The sequence below is a fragment of the Pagrus major genome, chromosome 20 (genome assembly GCF_040436345.1).
Source record: "Pagrus major chromosome 20, Pma_NU_1.0".
NCBI classification, from domain to species: Eukaryota; Metazoa; Chordata; class Actinopteri; order Spariformes; family Sparidae; genus Pagrus; species Pagrus major.
In genome coordinates this window covers 7,689,088-7,710,899 of record NC_133234.1, presented here as the reverse complement: position 1 = coordinate 7,710,899, position 21,812 = coordinate 7,689,088, and the positions used below count along the sequence as shown (strand labels likewise).

General features: G+C 38.6%; 2 protein-coding genes across 2 annotated transcripts in view; one reads left to right on the top strand and one right to left on the bottom strand.

Moving 5' to 3' along the window:
- Positions 1-7,110: 7,110 nt before the first annotated feature.
- Positions 7,111-8,130, bottom strand: LOC141015823 (somatostatin receptor type 2). Its single transcript, XM_073490033.1, has one exon. The coding sequence runs from the start codon at positions 8,128-8,130 to the stop codon at positions 7,111-7,113; it is 1,020 nt and encodes a 339-aa protein (XP_073346134.1).
- Positions 8,131-14,844: 6,714 nt separating this feature from the next.
- Positions 14,845-21,812, top strand: part of LOC141015123 (zinc transporter ZIP11-like) — a 150,978-nt gene continuing 144,010 nt past the window's right edge. The window contains exons 1-3 of the mRNA XM_073489049.1: positions 14,845-14,866; positions 16,355-16,472; positions 18,453-18,491. Coding sequence (XP_073345150.1) covers positions 16,365-16,472; positions 18,453-18,491 — 147 coding nt within the window. The 5' untranslated portion in view covers positions 14,845-14,866; positions 16,355-16,364. The remainder of the gene's footprint in view (positions 14,867-16,354; positions 16,473-18,452; positions 18,492-21,812) is intronic.

The following is a 21,812-nucleotide window of genomic DNA, read 5'->3' as shown; positions in this document are numbered from 1 at the left end:
TGCACTCAGTCGCCCTCTATTGCATTAATACTACAGATAATACTATTATTACCAGATAATTGTCATTAGTGAGTCATAAACAAATGAGTGCATCACAAGACAGGAGTTTGGCATCGCTCAGTGATTAACTGCCAGATTCACAAATCTTCATTTCTCCTACTACTGTTTATTGAAAAGTGGAATTGGAGACAAGTGTAGCTCTGTGCAATAAAAGAGAGCAACATCTGTACCCGTGCTGTGTAAAACGTTTACTAGGGCTGGAGGCCTTTTCCATGCGCAGATGTCAAAGTACTTTATACATTTGCAAAACAGTTTCATGGCAGGAAACATGAAGTCAGTTTAGATTTCACATTTTTGTGCTTTCCAACAACACAGCAAAGTGATAAGATTTCCTGTCTGCTTCTGTTTGCAGTCTGTCCCCCTGCCGTACAGCAACTCTGGCTCAGGACGGTTCAGTTTGTCATAAACATGTAAATATTGGTCTATTGTCAGTCCTGTTGCACAATCAGAATTAAATGGGAAGTGGTGAAGTTTATTATTTAAAAAGATAATTTCATTGTTGGGAAATGAGGTGAGGGAATGACAGGAATGATGGAGGAGGAGGGGGAGGAGGAAATCAACAAAAAGACATGAGGAAGAAATGACAAAATGCCTGACAGCGAGTGGACAGTGTAAATAGCCTAATTGACCTTTATTGATCTGTTCCTCTGATCATGGCATGGACAAATACACACATTCGCACACACAAATGTGCACACACACTCAGTCTCGGGGGTCCCATCAATATTCTTTACTGAGAAACCTCTCAGGCAGTTTGCATCTGGTCTTAATTACAACGAGAGGGTGAAGGTTGGATCAGTCAGACTGGAGAGGACCAATGAAAATAACTGTCTGCCAGAGCTTTAATTAGGACCAACACACACATACAGTATGGTACACACACAAAGACACACTTTTGATTACTATGACCTTTTGGATCGTCGCTTGACAATTCATTGTAAATCGTACATTTTATTAGATAATGTTTAATTGATCACTATGCTGCAGATTTTCTGAATTACTTGAAATCCTGTGGTTTTTAGCTGGTATTTCCTGCTTTCGTCACCACATCTGGTTGTTTTTATGATAATAAAAAGCTGGTTTTGTTTTTTGTCATACAGCATCATTGTGTTGAAATAACATTAAATGAGCCAAGAAGAATCCCACTGTTTCAATCAAAGGTTTAAGATCAGTCAAGCTTTTGAATAAGTTTAACGCCATTGAGTTAGATTGATACCACTTTCATATATATGTGTAATTCTACAGCCAGCTGCTTAAAGTGAAAGTGGAAATGGACAACTTTTCAACTTTCTAACCCTAACCTCTTCAAGGGGTTTCCCTGTGGTATTAGCGTTGGCGCATCTATTGTAAAGCCAGCATTAGCAACATGGCTAGTGCTAGCAGCCTGGCTGTTCAAACCGTAAAACGAAAGAATCCCATTTTAAAGTAGACACCTAGATCACCTAGAGTGCTATGAAAAGACAGAGCTAAACACTAGGTAGTGTTTTGTTACTTCCTGATCTAGTAGAAAGAATGTCGGTTTGGAATCCCTCTTGAGTCCTGGTGGTCAGGGAAACACATATCAGCTGGGGAACAGACTTTGTTCCCCCGACTTTGTATATATACATATGTATACTATGTACGTTTTTTTTTTTCATTTTTGGTTTATGCTATATATCAAATGCTGAAATGTGTTTCAAAAGTCTTTATTTCACTTCAATGGAGTCTAATCTGTGCAAAATTACTGCGACTCATAATTTAAAAAATGTTCCCATTTGAAAAAATTCCCTTTTTTTCTGTCATAGCCCAAAGAACCTAAGAAAAAAAAAATCATCATTATTTTTGAGTAGGACCATTGCAAGGTAAAGTATCACTTATCATAACCATCAATAACAAATAGTACATTTATAGTTAATTATACTTTACAAGAACACTGAAATGCGTTATAAACTCTTTATTAAGCCTTTGTACAGGTTTATAAACATCAGTTGCAATAGCTTAATAAATAATCATAGTAAAATGATAATAACAATAATAGCAATAATAACAATAACTATAAATAATTTATAATTCATCGTTTAACAGTGAAAAACTATAAATATAACTATAAATGTACCATTTCTTAATGATGGATATTATAAAGTGTTACCGGAAAAGATGATAATGAAGACTGAGACATAGATCAAACAAAAGCTAGCATCTAGTGGCAAACAAAAGAAGTGCATGTCAAGGCTCTTCTTTGGGTTCAAGACAGAGCTGTGGGCCAGCCAACAGGCTTATAATACATCATAATACACATGCCCCAAATTAACTCAAGTAGGCATGTTAAACTTGAGATGACACCATAAGTCATCCATTCCCACAAATGAATTAATCGGCCATATGACATCATGTCAAAACTGTCTGAATATGATATTTATTTTAGCTGTGCATTAACATCTATTTGTGAGTGCTTTGTGCTTTTGGGCTGACGCTGAACTCGGCCTCCTCTTACTGTCCATATGAAATTGTTCTTCGCCACTGGCACTTGAGCGTCTTTGAAACTTGATGTGGCAGGGGTTCATCATTTTTAAAAACAAGCCAGCAGGCACTAGTTAGCAGGCTTGACATTTCACCGAGTCTTTTGCAGTTCACAGAAAACCTGCTGGGGTGAATATCAATGCAGATGGTCAAGAAGACACTCTGTTTGTTCATCTTAACGAAGAAGACTATGGTGTCTTGAGCCTTGTCCACAAGTGCAGGGGAATTTTTTAAAAGGGGATCTTCAAACATTAAAGGTCTCTGTCCAGACGGAAAATGCATATTACATCACCATTCATGTACACTGGGCATGCTCATGCCGGATTAAACAGGAACCGTGGTTGGTTGCTTAGTTACAGGAAACACTTTATACTTTCACTTCATTTTACTTTTATTTCATTTTACAGGACGAAATGATGACAATTTCCAGATAATTTCTGTATATTCCAAAGGGTTGCAGGATAAATGTGGAGGATTATTGATGATGGCTTGGAAAGAGGAAGTTCTGCTACACAAATCTGTATTCATTTTTGGGGTTTTTCTCTTCTGTAAGTTGTGAAATATTGGATAATTTTACCTCTTTGAACCCCACAATGTTATTTAACTGAAACCATCTTTCATGTTTAAAGTGTAATACATTCTTTGGTGGAACTGCAAACAACTTATCTGAAAAATGACAGCTGAAAAGGTTTGAAACTTCTGGTTTAACAATTGAAACACATTGCATTTTGTAAATCTGTTGTGTAAGTAAATGTAGCAGAATGCTGGAAAGACACTGTTACTATTAACAACAAAAAGGTAAAGTAGAGAATGACCCCTTTCAGAGTGTATAGTATTATTATTTGTGCATTAACATATAACGCATGTTAATGTTGTTGCCAGTTGAAGTGGAGTTGATTTTAATTGTTTTATGTTCTTGGGTAGTTTCATCAACACCAGTGTGTCATTGTATAAGATGATCATGATCGTTTTGTATGTAAATTCTTAATGTTTAATGTCAGATAACAGTAGTGGAGTAAAAAGTACAGTATTTCTCACTGAAATGTTGGGGAGTAGTAGTATAAAGTAGCATATAATCGAAATACTCAAAAACAGTATAACCACCTTGAAATTGTAATAACATACATTACTTGAGTAAATGTACTGAGCTACTTTCCACCTTTCTATGTTTTTAATGTAAAATCTTATTCTGAAAAGTAAGCAGTAACTATAGTTGAAACCCTCTTTCAAGTAGCGAAGTAAAAGGGACAACATCTCCCTCCACAATGTATTGGAATAGAAGCATAGGTAACACTTTATTATTATCGTTATTATTATAAGGTTTATGTATAGTTAATTAAACTTTAGTTAGTAGTTAGTTAACTGTTAGCAAACAATGAAATGCTTTATAAACCATTTATTAGCAATTGTACGGTTTTTATAAACATCGGTTGCAAATGTTTATATCTGAACTACAGAGTATTTATCAACCACTTACAAAGTATTAAAGGGGCACTATGTAGTTTTGGAGAAGAAATTCAAACTCAGAATTATAATAATTACAGTCATGAGGTCATGATACAAACTAAGAAATGTTTATTTTTTCCATACCTGAATAAAAAGCTGTTCTCAGAGGAAAATAAGGTGTCTGAAGCTAGAAAGGTGGCAGGGTCCGCCAAATATAAACAAAGTAAAACAGAATGAAACCCTTTAAGGTCAGTTTGTTTATTCAGTTTATTCAGTCATGAAAACAAAGAGAGTTTGTTTATTTAATTTGTTTGGCAGAAAAAAGAAGATCTTTCTTCCCCAAAACTACAAAGTGCACCTTTAAAAACATCAGGTGCAATGTTACAATTAACAATTGCTTAATAAATGCTTCATAAAGCCTTTCATTTTTTGTTAACAGTCAAATAACTATTAACTTAAGTTTAACACACTATACATTTATCAGTTACTAATAAAGGTTGTTGGTGTTACCAAAGAATACTATAAAATACAAGCCCTCAGATCATGTACCAGTACCCCAGAATTGTGATTAAAGTGAGTGCGGTATTGGAATAAATGTTTACTTTCCACTTCTGCCCTGAATTCAAGAATGTTGTCAGAAACTTGCACGTAAGATTGCTTGTATGTCACGAAGTATTAACTCTGTTTATAAATCCTTTACACAATGTTGAAAAACAAGAAAACAGAGTACGTGACACAGCTGGAGTTCATTTCTCTGCACTGAAATGTGATGACAGGAATATGAATACAACACAAGAAACTTTATTTATTTACAGTCAATAATAGCATCTGATAAATGCTCATATATACAGTATATATAGAGAAAGTGACTATATGATCAATGTAAGTGAAGTCCCAGTCCCATGTCTTGATTTGCAGTCTTAATATAACTCATGACATAACTGGATTTAAAAAACATGCGTTAAATGTGAGACGTTGACAACAAGTTTTAAAACGAGGCACTTATATCTCTTGCACATATTCTGACATTGGGTGCATGTTTCAACAAAATACAGACTTACACAGGCATCATTTTCTCATGTATACATATTGATATGACTGCCTGTCATTTATTTCTGTTCATGCATCTCTTGTTTCGTTAAATGCCAATTCTATCTTGGGTGAGTTTATACATGTGTTTTTGTCCACAGCTTTAACCCCTATCACTCAGGGTGGATGTTAATTCCACAGAGAAAGGGGTCTTCAATCCGAAGCAATATCTCTAAGAGGCATGTCGCTGCTCTTACATGAAAATCGCTGCTTGCATTCAGGTGATTTTCAGGTTTTCACTGAAATTTATTGGTTACATGCCGCTGTGTGACTTCCCACAGAGGCATTTTTCCATTTTTCCATCACAACTTCAAATTGCATTTTCATCAAGCTAAACCCACACTGCTTTCACATTTCTCAGTTGGTGACATTTTACGGATTTACATCTAAAAGAAAAAAAAAAGCTGGAGTGCCATAATCCATTTTGGAGCAATTTAGGAAAAGATTATGACGCTCACTGTAACAAAATAAGTGCTGGTAGGTTTTTCACTCACTTCATACTGTAGGAATAACCTCAGTGAATAAAGTGAATATATGTATTCACCTTGTATCTTTTGGAAATCCTCTTAAGTGAATCAGGATCAAGCAGAATACCACAGTAAGCCCGTGGCACACAAGGTTCCCAGCATGCATGGGTACAGGTGCATGGCCACCCAGGCACAAACACACACATCTGACACATCTACACATAGAGGCATCGGGACGTAATCCATCTGTGGCAGTGGAGGAGCTGCCTGTGTGTGTTTTGTGCTGGTGTTTGGCCACAGGCATGTGATCCACGTTATTCTGTTTACACTCCACCTGTCCACACTTCATCCCTCTTGTACCTCATTTCATTAGTTCTGCTGAGGATAACAAGAGATGCAGCAGGGTAGGTCACCTCAGTCGCCTGGGTCATTAGAAGACAAATTATACAACAGGAGGTGGATCTGTACTCCATCAAGACGGGGGATTTGTCAGAAAATGTGAGTGTTATGGAAAGTCAAATTGAATTACGCTGTTTGATAAGCATTTTTATTCATTTTTTTCCGCGTTTGGCTTTTTTCTTCTATTAAAGAATCTCTTTAGCCTTTTTCATTTCCATAGGCACAAAGGGGTCAACTTTTCAGCTGCATGGCCAGAAGGTTTCGCACACTCTGTACTCAAACTGTGAAATGTGTGATCACACAAGTCTCTTGGAAACTCCAACCTCTGTAAACCCCTGATCCCCTGCATTTGAGAAAGTGATGATGACACTACTTGCCTTGTAAACACACAACCCAATGTCCATAATCTGATATCATCGTGTTGGTGTTGTTCCAGGACCATCAGTACAACTGAACAATAACATTTTTTGTAATGTTAAAGCTTTGTGACTCAGGGAAAAGACTGCAAAAATACTCACATTGGAGGAGATTTCCTTTCCAGTAGGTGGCTAATGTTGTGAAAGGGTGTACATGTATTTTAACCCAAACCATGGGTTAAACCACCTTTTCCTAAACCTAACAAAGTTATTTTGTTACCTGTTGTTTTTGTTGCCTAAACATTACCAAGTTTTTTTTGTTGCCTAAACCTAACAACGTGTTTTTGTTGCTTAAGTTTAGCGAAACTGTGACAGAAAACTGAAAAAAAAACACAGAAATACTCATTGTAAAAATAAAAAGTGCACTCTGAATGTGGACTTTGTATGAGTTAAAGTGGTGGTTCTGGAGTAACATTTATTATGTTGTTCCACCAACGCTAATCACAAAGCTTTGACATCAACACAACGCAAATGTTCGCCAACAGGCCAAACCACTCAATGTACAGTCAGAACAACAGCATATCTGATCACCTTGGACAAGAAAATCATCAAAAACTTCGTTCTTGGAGGCAAATAATGTCCCCTCAATACATTCCAAGTTAAGTGAAGAAACGAAAAAAAAAAAAGTTCAGAATTTACCACATATCTACAAACCATCAAAAGTAAATACATATCATGCAGTGCATCATGGAGTAATGGAAATGGAGTAAAATAGTGAGACACTTTTCATCTCTCTATGCCAGAAAGGTCACATCCCGCACGCCCGTGTCATTTAAATCATACCGTTCGGTGTTGCACTGCATGCTGGGAGATGACTTGGCAGCGGGGCAGAGAAGTGTGCGGAAGTGTTTCCTGAAGGTGTCGGAGAGGCAGGCGTAGAGGATGGGATTAGCGCAGCTCCATGAGTACGACAGCAGGACCACAAACTCAAAAGCTCTGGCGAAGGTCAGGACCAGGCCGCTTTGAAACAGGGAGTAGAAGTTGAAGGTGTAAAATGGCAGCCAGCAAACCCCGAACACCACCACCACTGCAACCACCATTTTGGTGACCTGTCTCTCCAGCCGGTGGCTCTCGTGGTTCGGCGTTCTGGTTCTGAGCCGCTGAGATCGCAGAGTGACCAGTAGTGCGGTGTAGGAGGCCGTCATGACAGTGAAAGGCAAGGCAAAACCCATGACGAAGGTGTAAGATAAGACACCGAGCCACCAGGCGTCTGAAACAATGTCTGGTATACACAGGCCTCGATCAGCTGAGAAGTGAAGCGCCATGGGAAGGATGGTGAGGAGCGAGAACAGCCACAAGAAAGCCGATACAATCTTGGCGCAGCGTGGCGTTCTCCAGCGGGCAAACTGAAGCGGGTTGGCCAGGGCCATGTAACGGTCGATGCTCATCACCGTCAGACAGAAGACACTCGTGAACTGGTTGATGCCGTCCAGCACCATGACCACTTTGCATGCCGTGTCGCCAAACATCCAATGATTCTGGAAGTTCTGGCTCGCTATGAAGGGAAGACCGACCATGAAGAGTCCGTCAGCCAGTGCCAGGTTGAAAATGTACACTGTTGTGGAAGAAGACATTTTGTCCAATTTCACAATGGCAACAATGACGAGAGAGTTGCCAGCCAGTCCCAGGATGCAAACCACCAAGTAGAGTACAGCCATGGTGATGCTGAAGCCATCAATATAGTCTTCCAAGTACAAATGCTCATCCACAATGGTCTGATTGTAGTCTATATCTGATAAAAGTGAGGTGTCCATCCTGTCTTGGCACATCAAAACTGATCAAAAAAGAGAAAGGGAAAAAAAGTACTAAATTGCAACTGCCTCTGTTGAAATGCCTCTGCAAGCAGTTCACGAGACACCTCTTGACTCCCCGTGGTGGAAGTAAAAAGCACTCAAGAGGTAGAGGAGTAAACAACTCAACCAAAAAAAACCCTGGAAATCAAACACCGTTTTCAGGTTCGAGAACAGACAGGCTTCAGCAGATCTTCAACTCCCTCCTTCCAGTCAATCATTACTTCCTTTTATCTTTTGAAAAAAAAAGAAAAGAAAAAAAAAAACAACCTGCCAGACTTTATTCCTTTGTGGTGTAGACAGCGCTCATCTCAGATACCCATGTGCACCCTCTCACACACACACTCGAGTAAACACACTCAGTGACGCGCAGCAGTGGAAACGAGCAGTACGGCCGCTCGGACGCTTGCCTGGCCGCTCTTTCTCCCTGGGAGCCCTTTTATATCTCTTCCCCCCACAGTGTGCAAGGAGTGTGTCTTCTGCTGCTGCTGTGTGAGTGCGCCTGTGACCCCCCCCCTCCTCCTTTTCCACCAGTCTCCAGAGATTGTGATAAACTCCAGTTTGGCTCATGCCCCTCCTCAGTGCTCCCCCAGTCCCTGTGCCGTAATGCTGTTTCCAAGGTAAATCCTGGCCCCATCTGCTACAATACTTTTGTTTTCATAACTTTTTCTCCCCGCTCTTTCTTCTCTCCCTTCTCTCTCTTGTCTTCACTTCTGTTTACTTCACCCCCCCCTCCTCCCTGCCATCCATTTTGTCTCCATGCCTGAGCTCCTCCGCAGTTCAGTGGGGGGTCACACAAACACACACACAGATAATAACACAATCTTGTCGCTTGGGCCACCCACCTTTACAACCAGGACAGAGTAAATCTGCAACCAGGAGAGTGAAGCGCTCTGTCTGTTGTTTCAGGGCTTTTGTTTTTTGACATTTGACATGGGATGCTGTTTTTGTCTCTTCGCCTCCTTCCATCCTCCTTCCACCTTGTTTTTCTTACCCCGTCCATCACGAAGAGGAGGTGAAAGAGGAAAAGCGAAAGGTGAAAAGGAGACGAGCGAGCGGAGAGGAACGGAGGAAAAAGATGGGAAAGAGAGACGGGTAGATTGGAAAGAAGAGGGAGTGAAGATTAAACACCCTGGATGAGCGATGACCTCCGTCCTGTTGCCACTCTGACACGCATAGCTTGAATACCCCGGGGAACATCCCTCAGAAAACCTCCAATGTGTGCCGCAGCCCACCATCAACACTGCCCCCTAAGCTTGATCAGAACTAGTCAACTCTTTGCATCGATTCAGCCTTTATCCAGAAATGTTTGTCTAATTTCAAAGACCATTAATGCCTCATATGAGAGCTCACTCATCAGATGCCACAGATTTCCTCAGAGGTTTCTAGAGACATACCTTCACCCTGGCTTTTAACTGGTTCCAATTACCAAGAAAAAAATGCCTTTGTAGTCTAAACTCCTGATTAGGTAGCAGCTTAACTTCACCCCAGGGACTAGCACTTCATACGAGCAAAATCACCTCTCCACCCCGACTCCAGCCCCCTGTAAAAACATCACTGGAAACACTTTGTTTCATGGTGCTAAATTTGGAGACGTTTGACAGCCTCGTATTTCACAGGCAGTATTTCACTGCAGTGTTCAGACAGACATTCTGGCATCCGCATCCACGTGCTGCAGAGCTGTCTACTGCCATGTGGAATCCAACAGATGACATCTTTCACATTGCCAAACTCAAGGCGAAGGGCTACTTTGCTTTTTATAAGAAAATAAGCCTTAGTTACTCTGTTTCAGGTCTCATTTTTCTCCAATTACATGATCGTTGATTTTTATTTCCACTGTCAGACAGCTATGGCTTTGAGGTCCACTCTAGTGTAACAGTGATACTTTGGAAATAGGAGCTTTTTTTGTCATGTAGTTTTTTTGTCTTTTGTTTTTTGTCCGTTGTTTGAGAATGAGAAGATTAGAGCCCGACCGATAAAGGATTTATAAGGCCGATACCGATACAAATATTTGGTGATTTAAAAATCTGATATTCCGATATATCGGCCGATATATACAGTATATATAAAATAAAAAATCCAGAAAGGCGTAACAAAACATACAACAGATTTCCGTAACATTAGTTATTTGTAGTTATTTATGAGTCCTCACTGAACTAATATGATAATGCAGTTTAAAAATAAACTTGTTTGTTTTATTGTCACAACAGAACAGAGGAACATCAAAATTACTAGCTAAGTCAGTTTCACTCTCGGCCTACACGTAACAGCAGCAAAACTGGACGTGGTAGTCACAAATTTTGTCATGCTTATTTCAGTTAAGAGAACTGATGGGGATGTTCTTTTAATTGTTATTCAAGCAATGTATTTCTCGTGACAGTTGCCAACTTACGACTCTGGCTGGATCAGCTGGTTGTAGGGTTTGTGGCGTTCTAAACACGAGTGTTGCCAACAGGGACGTTGTAGAGTGTCCTCTGGTGGACAAACTATGCAACGCCAACACTCATAACATGGTTGAAGGGTGTTTCGTCCGTTTTTATTTTATTTTTTAAATATTAATTTATCGGCCATTATAAATGCTGATACCAATAGTTTGGAAAATGCCTAATATCGGCCGATAATATCGGCCGGCCGATATATCGGTCGGGCTCTAGAGAAGATGACCACCTGAAACTCAAAATGTAAATGTTAACCATACATTCTTCGTGCTCAGCTCTGTCAGGCTGTTTAACATTGTGCTTTGAGCTAACTGCTAACATCAGACAACACTAACTAAATTTAACCTCATGCTGGTGTAAAATGAAGTCGAGTGATCACCAAAGTCATCAGGCTATATCCTCTGGGGACCTTGAATATATCTAGCAAATTGAATTGCAATCCATCCAATAGTTGTGAAGACGTAAATTGAACCACAAATATAAAACGGATGCTGGTGCTAAAAGGGAGATCACTAACATCTGTAGGATTCATCCTCAGGGAATCATGAATGCTTGTGCCACATTTCATAGCAATCCATACAATAGTTTTTGAGATATTTCAGTCGGGTTCAAAGTGGTGGAGCTACTGACAGACCAACATGAAGCTGTGCCTCATAACAGCCTCAAATCAAACACAGAAACCATCTGCAGCTTGCATGCAATAATGTAATCATTCCAGCAAAATTTGAATCAGAGGCTGTTATTGTAACTTTGACAGAATCGAGTTTCATAAGAGGGCATTGTCGGTAAAAGATGATACACATGGAATGGCATGCTGCACCAAATGCTTTCAGTATGGAAGTGAGATGAAGCCACAGAAGAAATTTGCAAACTCTACATGTCGTATTATCTTGTTTATTGTTTCTGGGTATCGGTTTATTTTCAGCACTTTGTTTCCCAGCAACACTGACTACAAACCCAGCGACACTCATGAGTAATACAAATTAGCCCCTTGCAATGTGAACACAGAAATGTGAAATATTTATAGGAATGTTGTCAGAACAACAACTCCAACTGCACTGTGACATCTGTGTTTTATCAATAGTCATGACATAATATAAATGCAAAAATAGACGGATTCATTGTGGCATTTGAACTATTGTGTTCCTGATTGGTGATTCCAGCAATTATTGTGAGCAAGGCACATGACGGAAAACAGAAATATTCCAAACTTCTTTAAAAGGTCATAGCCCGGCACCACTGTTGGTGATTTGTTCTTTGATGGTGTACTCTGTTGTTATCATGACAAGCTACCCAAAAAAAAAATTTGGCATGATGTCAAGTCAGGATTTTTCCCATGCTGATGTTTTGAAGTTGTATTAGCATAAAACTGCAGGGGTGTAGCACATCAGAGGTACACATCAGTATTATTTAATGTCAGTTCCTCGGAATCAAAGAGTGAGGGCTTCTTTCTTGAGCTGCCAGTGTGCAGAAACATTCAATTATCCTGCAGGACAGAAATCCATTGAGGAAGGCAGCAAGGCCAGTTTATCCTCTGAGATGAAAATATATGTGCATCATCTCTAAATATTAGTAATTATGACATCATAATGTGATATATATTATTTGAGTCATGAACATGATTTTACAAATGTGAAAGAATGCACTACTTTGACCTTATCACACAAATGTTTTTTTGTATATTTTGTATACGTATTTTTTGTTTGTAATGAATAAATAGTAATAGTAATGGTAATTATAGTATAATAGTATAATGTATTTCTGCCTTTCTACTCACAAAAATTACACAGTAGATCACAACTGACAGGAGAAAATGACCGTATTATTGGAAGCTGTGTTCTATCTAATGATGTTAATGAAAATAACTAATTGTGGGTTTAAGGACAAATGGTTCAACATAATCTTCTAATGTGCAAAAAGTGGATGTTTTGGAACAATAATACTCACAACAGCATTTTATTTAATTGTTTTTCAGTGTTTGGATGGTGAATTGTCATGATTATACCAATATTAAGTCACATAACCATCATTGTAATGAAGTCATGGCTAAAGTGCTTTACAGGAAATTTTAAGTCGGGATTATGCAACAACTTTGAGTAGAAAGTGTTGGAAACAGAATATGTAGTGCTTAGTGGATGAATTGAATCAATCACTGACGGCCAGTCTATGAGCCAAAGGTCAACATGCCCTGAAATTACCACTGAGAGCTGAATGAGAGCTGCAATCCAGGAAATTTCCACTTGGAAGAGAATATTCCCCGGCAACATCCCCAGAATCTGTTTCTAGTCAAAACCCAGCCAAGAGTCCACACATGCACACACACGTGCACCCAAAAACAACCCCCTGAATATTTTACTTAGCACTCTCACAAGTGAAACTAGTACTACTCCAGACAAAAGTAAGTATTATTAACAAGTACTTAAAGCATAAAAGTACTCAATGCAGAAAAAAACGTCAAAGCAATACCTTGAAAAACATTTATATTCATTACCATATTTGATACCAGAGGGAAAAATTGCCACAACATTGAGGGTATAAGGTTTCTGATTTTTATTAAAAGATAAATATATCAGGGTGTGTGTACTGTATGTTAAGCACAATGCCATCTAAATTAATTTAATTTCTGGAGGAGGTGGGACTGTGTAGGCAGCGATGTGTGAACTTTCTGTTGGAGATGAAAGCTAAAAACAGCGACACTTCTTAAGTATTTATACTGCAAAAAATGATCATTGAAACCATTTCAGATATTCAGTATAGGTATGTATCAATACTTCAAGATGTTTGACATCACCGATGAGAAATTAGCATTTTAACATAATTGTTTTATAATAATTAATAATCTTATATCTTATCTACAGTACTGTGGGGTAGTTTAATTTAGAAAAATTTAGAACATATTTTATAAACTGATCACATATTTTGTATTTTGTATCTTAATATACTGGAGAAAAAGTAGAATACAATATTATCCTCTTAATTGTAGTGGCATCAAATGGAAATACTCAAGTAAAGTGAAAGTATCTCAAATTTTACTTAAAGTGACTAGGAGGAAGTTTCATTGCTGTTGATTCTAGCGCCCCCTTTGGACAAAAGTGGTACGATATGTACTGGCAGCGCATGCATTTGTTTTGGAAGTGAGTGACTGAGAGACCGCAGGATGGATCGCGATGAGGTGATGTATGTGATTTTACATGTGATACATGTGATCAGACCTGAGCACAGGCATTAATAATAATATATATAATATATATAAAAACAGCAGTCTTTTCGCTGATGGTCTTGTTTGCTGTTTCTTACACTTAAAAGTTCCTCGTAGTCACTTTAAGCACAGTATTCTAAAATGTATGCAGTAACATTCCACAACTACCAAAAAACATCAAGAAAAGTAACTGAGTACAATTTTGCAAGCACTGTGCCAAAGTAAAATTTTGAGTTACTTGTACTTTACCTGAGTTTTTCCATTTTCTGCTACTTTATACATATATTCCTAAATTCAGGGGCAAATATTGTACTTTTAAGTCCACTACATTTATTTAACTTCTAGTTTGCAGATTTTGTCTAATGATACAAAATATAATCAACCAGTAAATCAGGATGCAATATTGTAGATTAAGATATAAATGTATTGATCCTCACAGGTAAATTTACAAGCTACCCAGCAGATGAACTATATAAAGTATAGAGTAGTTAAACCACCGTTACCAGTGATGGAATATTGCATCAATAAATATAATCCAATAACATAATTATGAAGTATGTCATTCTCCATAACAAGTACTTTTACTTTTGGTACTTAGGTGCTAATCTAATTTTACTGCAAAATGTACATATACATGAATTTCTGCACTGTAGTGTTGCGTCTTTTAATTAGTGGCACATGTGTTTGCATTTATAACTATATGAAACTGCTTGAGTACTGTTTTGTTTGCCATCTTTTATGTGTATGAGATCATCACAGATTACAACATAAATAATGTAAATATTAGTTTCAGCTGAGATATCTATGACGAGACGATGAAATGTTCTTGCAATCTAATATTGTCCAGTGTTTCTTATGTATATAAAAAAACGTCCTGGACTTTCACAGCTTTCCAAACTCCTGTGGCGAAATCACCTCCACTGCTGCCTCCGCTACTGCCGCTGCTGCTGTAACAGTTATTGACCAATAGGCTGCGAGGAGAGGCGGGGCTTATACTGTCATAGACACGTGTACCGGGAAGTAGGAAGTAAATACACAGGAGGCGAGGTGCCACTGGAAAGAAGTAAGTACACCTGAAACTACTTCCAAAAATTATCTAGAACACAAACTTAGGGCAAAATTAAACTTAGCCGAATGAATGCACGTTATTTCGTAATGCCACCAACAGAGTTTGAGTGAAAAACAACAGTGTCGTTTTATAATACAAGGCGAGCAAACATTTAAAGTTAGCCGGCTGACTTTCATTTATTGACTTGTGGTGTCAGCTACCTGAAGACATGATGTACTGTACGTCTGTGTTTGTGTCTGTAACTCAGTTACACGACGACCACTTCTACCACGCATCATAGTGTCAATGCAGCCACATTAAAGCAGTTTGTGCAGCGTACTTTGACAGCATTAAATAAAAGTAATACCATTTATTCATGTGATTCCGCGTTAATGAGATGAAAATCACATTTAAAGCCATAATGACCACATGAAGTTGCCAGTCGTCAGCGCATTTTTTATTCATGTACTCATGAGAATTCCATTAGATGATAACATGAAAGCAGTTTCCCACAGCGTACATGCTAGTCTATATATATATATATTTCCAGGAGTCACAACACATACACATTGCAAGTTGCCAGTTTAAGCTGCTTTAAAGTGACACAATGTAACTTGAATTCATCCTCGGTCATTTCAGTACTCGCAGGTGTTTGTTGCTGCAGTCTCGCTGAACAGAAGCTCCTGGTGGCTGTTGTTATCTAATTTTAGCAAACTTTAGGGAGATAAAACGGACGCGACCCAGTCAGCTTTGCTGACTTTACAACTCTTGTGGTTTTGTGCTACTCATACATTGTGTAATAATCCCAGTGTCCACTTTTCAAGCTATACAGACTTGTCTTGAAGCAAACGCATACATGATGACTCCCAAAATAAACAAAATGTGGGGGCCAACTTAATTAACATGAATGTGTCTCTTAAATAATTAGATTTTTTTTTCTTCACAGTTTAAATGTTTTCAGTATAAATGACAAAGTGACAAAGCAATCACATCACCTACAGTACATTGCTCTTATTGTATGAGAAACGTGATTCGTAAACATACAGTATTTTAAGCTGTGTTTTGTACTAATTGAGATGTAATGGGGCAACCCACCAGGTTTGGCAACACATATGCAAATGAAAAAGTACAGGATTTTCAACTCCTGAGCAAACAGGATTTGATTCTTATTTGTTCTGTTGTGTGTTGAAACAAGAACAGCGGGTGTGTGTCAGACTAGTAATGTGAGGGCTTAAAGGCACGCCATTTGACTAAAGATGAATCAGCTTAAGTTTATTTACCTCAGTTTTTGGATCTGTTGTTTGTTCTGATGTCATTCTTGTCTATACTTGGGAATCAAACATATAAGCTTGTTACTGTTTTGTTGCGTCAAATTTATTTTATCAGCTTCTAGAAAGGGACAGTTTTTGGAAAGAAAAGAACAATATATTGTGCCACATCTGTCAATATAATATAATGTGAAATATGCTGTGGGTTAAGTTGAGTGAATGTGTGTTTGTACAGGTCTGGCACCATGCTGGAAGGCTACAGCCCTATGACCCAGGCCCTGCTGGGGACTCTGTTCACCTGGGGCCTGACTGCTGCCGGAGCAGCTCTGGTGTTTGTTTTCTCCAGCCGACAGGTATTGTATGAACTGAGTTCTCAGACGAAGCCTGAATAAATGCTTCACACATTGGCATTTTCGGTACACACGCTTACCCACTGTCTTTGCAAGAGTTAGATGAGAGGATACCACTCCCACATCTGTATGTTAAAGATTTAGCTGGAGCCGGCAGCTGGCTAGCGTAGCTTAGCAATCAGACTTGAATTAGGTAGATAAGATAATCCTTTATTAGACCCACAAAGGGGACATTTCCAAACAGGCTCCGTCAAAAAGCAAAAGAGTAAACCTATTGTACCAGTGCCTCTAATTAACACAAATCAGACTAAAAACAAATGCAAACTTACTTTTTTAAAAACATGGATTTAACACCACTAGAGATGCCGGTAGGTCAGTTTCGTTACCTTTTGACAGAGCTAGGCTAGCTGTTTCGTCCTCCTTCCAATCTTTTTGCTAAGCTAAGCAAACCATTTCCTGGCTAAAACTTAAGATTTAACAGAGAGACATGACTCACCTCACTTTTGGCAATAAATCAATTAAGCCGATCTTCCAAAGTGTCAGACTATTTCTTTATATGTGTAGGTTGTTTATGTTATATAATGTCTACACAGCCCACGTAGTGAAAGCTGTCGGTCTACACAGGAAGCATCCAGGCACAGTATTGAAGTCGCATGTGTTTTGGCAGCGCTCAGAGCCTATTATTGTAGTTATGTGCGTAAAACAGAAAAATAGAGTTGAAATGTAATAATACGCCACGGGCTATTTCACGGCCTGCCTGTGTAGACAGCTGGCCAGACACGCATCAGATGGACGGCTGAAAAATGTGGCTGAAACACCTCCTGTGTAGACAAGCTATTACGGCACAGCTGCAAGTGACACATTACACCTGAACACAAAAGTGATCAGATATATCTGATGAAAACAACACAAAAAACAATCATATGTAATTTAGATTAAAACAACGCATTTTAAATATTGTCAGCCATTCAGCTGAAGAGCTGCTTGGGCAACCCAATTGGCAGAATAAATGTTGGCAATGTACATTTCTGCAAGGCACAAATATGTTTTATGTTGCAACTTTACATTTCTTTTGGTTTAATTTTCAATCTTATGTCATGACAGGGCTGTGCTTATGCTCTAGTTAGGTTTAGGCACTAAACCCCCTTGGTTTGGGTTAGGGAAAGAAATAGTTTTTGCTTAAAATGTCTGTTTTTTCACCAGAAATACAGCAGGAAATTGTTCAAGGTCTCCTTAAAACAATATCCAGTGGTGTCACACTTACAAGTGTTGAAACACTAGCTTGGACTGCAATCATTGGCATGGCATCCTTGTTGCCTACATGTAATTCCACCACTGTCCCCTTCAACTCCCTGACATGAAAGTCACTTCATATACATGTAAAGTAAAGATATGACACATACTGTAGAAATGTCAACATGCTACACATGACATATACAAATTTGAAGGTATTTGTGGTTTGCAGAAACGTTATTTGCCGACAATTTATCCAGGCGACTGGGCTGGCTTGAGAGTGCAGTGTTTCCTCTACAATAATGGTGGTGGGGAGTGGTGGACCCCTACAGTAAGACCATTACAGCCACAGCCAGATAAAATAGGACGTTGCACATTACAGTCGAGATGGCAAAACAAAACAAAAAGATCAAACATGCATGAAGCCCAGTGCGTACAAGTAGCACTTTAATCATGATCAAGTAACCAAATATAAATTATATTACTGCTGAAACCATCTATAGAACTAGAGCCAAAACTCAACAGGGATGGACGTGGAACAAATACCAAAAATTACCCCCCTGCCACTACTGTTACAAGAAAGCTAGAGTGGAAATCACTGGAGTTTGTTCCAGTACACCACATGAAGCCTGTCTATTGACTGAATGGTGTTACTTTTTTGTTGCAACTCACAGGTCATATTGCATTTTTGCCACTCATGTCAACAGTAAGAGGTTTGACAGTCTCTCTTGTCTGGTCTGCTCTTTTCAGAAGCGCATCTTGGATGGAAGTTTAGGCTTTGCTGCTGGGGTGAGTTATAACTAAACCACACTCACTCGCACACACATATAGTACAGGTAGGAGGATGCTGCAATGTTAAAGGTTTGTGGACATTTCACTGCGGTAGGCTGAGTTTCTTCCAGACACAGACAAAGCCTGACACTTCCAGACGCCACAGTAATTCATAAAAAATTGAGATAAGTGTTCCCCTGAAGGAATTCTTGGCCCTATCATGTCTAAAGAGGTATTATGCTGTGATAGAAAATGCATCCCCTAAACCCCACTATCTGACTATTACAGTTATCCTTTTTGATTTCCTAAGGGGGCAACAATTCACAGCCAATATTTATCAAGTGTCTCAGACTGAGAAGTCAGAAGCAAAACTAAACTGGCATCGCCAGAAGTGTGAAGTGATGCCGTTGCAGTAGTAAAATTGCTTTTTAAGCTTTTAAACCATGAAAGTTATCTTGTGTTACATCTCTAGTGGGACCGACATGGCTGTTTTAACTTAGTTCACAGAAGAGGGAAATAATACGACAAACATTGACACATATTTTGTTAGGTGAGCGGTACAGAGGGTTGAACTTTACTCATTAGATTTTAAATAACAATAAGCCTTGTTAAACCTGCATTATTTCTTTATTTGATTAACCTGCACTTAGTTCGCAATACAGTCATGTATTTTTCATACACCACAAGATGACATTTTTCTTTTTCACTTCAAGATATATAGTAGATGTGCCCTTCGGTCACTCTAAGAAATATACAAAACATTCTCATGAATTAGATTTTACAGACCTCTTGCATGTAGACAGCTTCTTAAGTAACCTTGTGAAATGGATGTTTTTTTTGTAATCCCATTGAAACTTTGAATGCGATTCCTCATTGTGATTCTGAGTTTGTCAATAATTGCCAGCTCAGTTAATAAGACTAATGCCACATGATTAGCGATTGTCCACACTTCCTTAAGTAAGAGAATGTCTGAAAAGATAGATCTAGTCTCAATCAACCCCTATCTCACTTATCTCTGTTTTGGTCTTATCAGCTTCACGGTGACGTTCCACACTGTGCTGATGCTCTTAAACATTCAAATGAAATAAGATATAGACAGAGAGGAGCTGAGGGGTGCTTCGGTCAAATATTTGCTGCACTTACTTCTAATTTTGTGAGAAGCATATCTTTTTGAAATATATTTTTTATTAACTTAGCCACTCAACATGAATACTATGAATTTTTGATACAATCTGGCAGAGTCTCTCCAATTTTACAGCCGCTTGTTGGCATAATATGCTTTTCCAGTCATTTATTTTAATAAGACACTCAATTTTTCATACTGTTCCCTGCATATTATATGTAAGGTTATGTCTCTGATGATCCTGTAGATATTAGTACAGTGATTACTGTAGCTGGTGGCATAGCAGAATGCACAAATGTAGGACTGGTACATGTACCTTTCTGATATAATTTTTGATGAATAATTTCTCTACCTTGGCTCCAGTTTGGTTTGTAATTGTCTATGTTTGAACCCATTTATGGAAGGAGAAAGACTATGTGCTGCTGCTGAAAGTAGCCAACTTTGCTCGTTGAATGCTGGCTGTAAACACCAGTTCTCCACACTCACTGATGTTGTGCGTCTTAGCTCTCGCTGTGCCAAGTAGCAAGATTGCTGCTCCATGTGGCTTTTATATTGGACAAAATTTAACTTTTCAGCTGTATCAGTTTCTGAGAAAAGAAATACCTGTGGGGGTTGACTGGAGATGGAAAGAGGAGGGGAGCAGTTCGGTTCTCCTTTTATGCCATTTTCAAAGAATGTCGTGACCAGCCTTGGGATTGCTCCTTGGCTGCAGATGGACAGTTAAACAAGGTCAAACAGATAGTAGGAGCCAGTTTAAAGAACGGAGGCAGATACTGAGTAAGGGAATGTTGAACATTATGAAGTGATAGTGATATTTTCAGTCCTAGATAAGGCTCAGCAGAAGCAGGAATTAATTAAATAATTCTTTAAACCACTTTTTCCTGTCCTTTTACCCTCAAATTATCTTCTTTTAACTGTGCAAAGCATAGCCATTACACACAGTTCAGTCTGACAAGCTTTTACCTTAGTCTGAAATCTCAAGGAGTGTCACCTGAGGAGTGACTATAAGACAGAAGTTGACAACATAATTTATTTAAGGTGTGTTTGTAAATTCACATTTCAAATGTGTCTTTAATAATTCTGTTGCTGCTCCTCAACATGAAATCGAAAGACTATCCTGGATAATTTAACAATACAGTTCATGTTTCAGCAAACATTTTTTGACTCAGTCTGTGAAAAAAAAATGTGTTAGTTTGGTATGTCGGATGACTCTAGCTTAAATACTACAATGCCATGAGCCTCGGCTTTCCACTGGTTTGCATGTAATGCATACACGTGAAACTATCTAACACTTTATCGCACTATTTTCTTTTGTCATGCCTATTGACGATACATATCGCTATCATGTTATTGCCAAGGCCTATTTACAAGAACCTAGTAAGCTCCTCAAAATGTCTGACAAACAAGTGCTCACAAGTAAATTTTTCTACATTTCTAACAATTTTAAATCAAAACTCTGACTTGTCAGTACAAATTAAACATGTTATATTCAAGTTAATTTCAATTTAACACTGGGAAAAATGTATTATGGCATTGACTATTTTATTGACATCTATTCATAAATTATTTTTGATGACATTTGTATCTATACATTTGAGAAAAGACCTAATGCAGCAGACTTCCAAGTCTTACCCCTCCCACTGATTTTCGACTGCCCCCTTGTCCCTTAAAACAGAGTCACAATGGGTAGTGTTTGAAATATGCCCCTATGAAATGGGACAACACTTCAAGACTGTCATCCATCATTCAACATTGAAATACATCGAAATGCGAGACTGTCATACAAAAATCAGAAATAACAATGTAACGTTAGCCAGCTAGCTAGTTAGCTACATTGACATCAGCAAACAAGTAGCGATTGTTTTATGGGTGTTACAAAGGAAAGGACCACAAATCATCCCTTGTTTTGAAGTGTGCCCCTGACAAACCTCTGTTTGGAGGGCCATGTAGCCCTAACACTTTGTCCTACCCCTAGGTGTGAAAGTGCAAAATGGCAAGTGGTAGGGGCAAGGGGTGTAGTAGGATTGTGCATTAGTCATAGCTCATCTCAGAGACAGGGCTGGTTTGATGAAATTATGATAACTCCATATTAAAATACTATATGCACATGTTCTATATGTATTTGAACAGTCATGCCACTATGTTTTACACATCATGTATTCACACAGTAGCAGAGCGTGCATTCAAGTTCAACCTCAGCCACAAAACTCTTATTC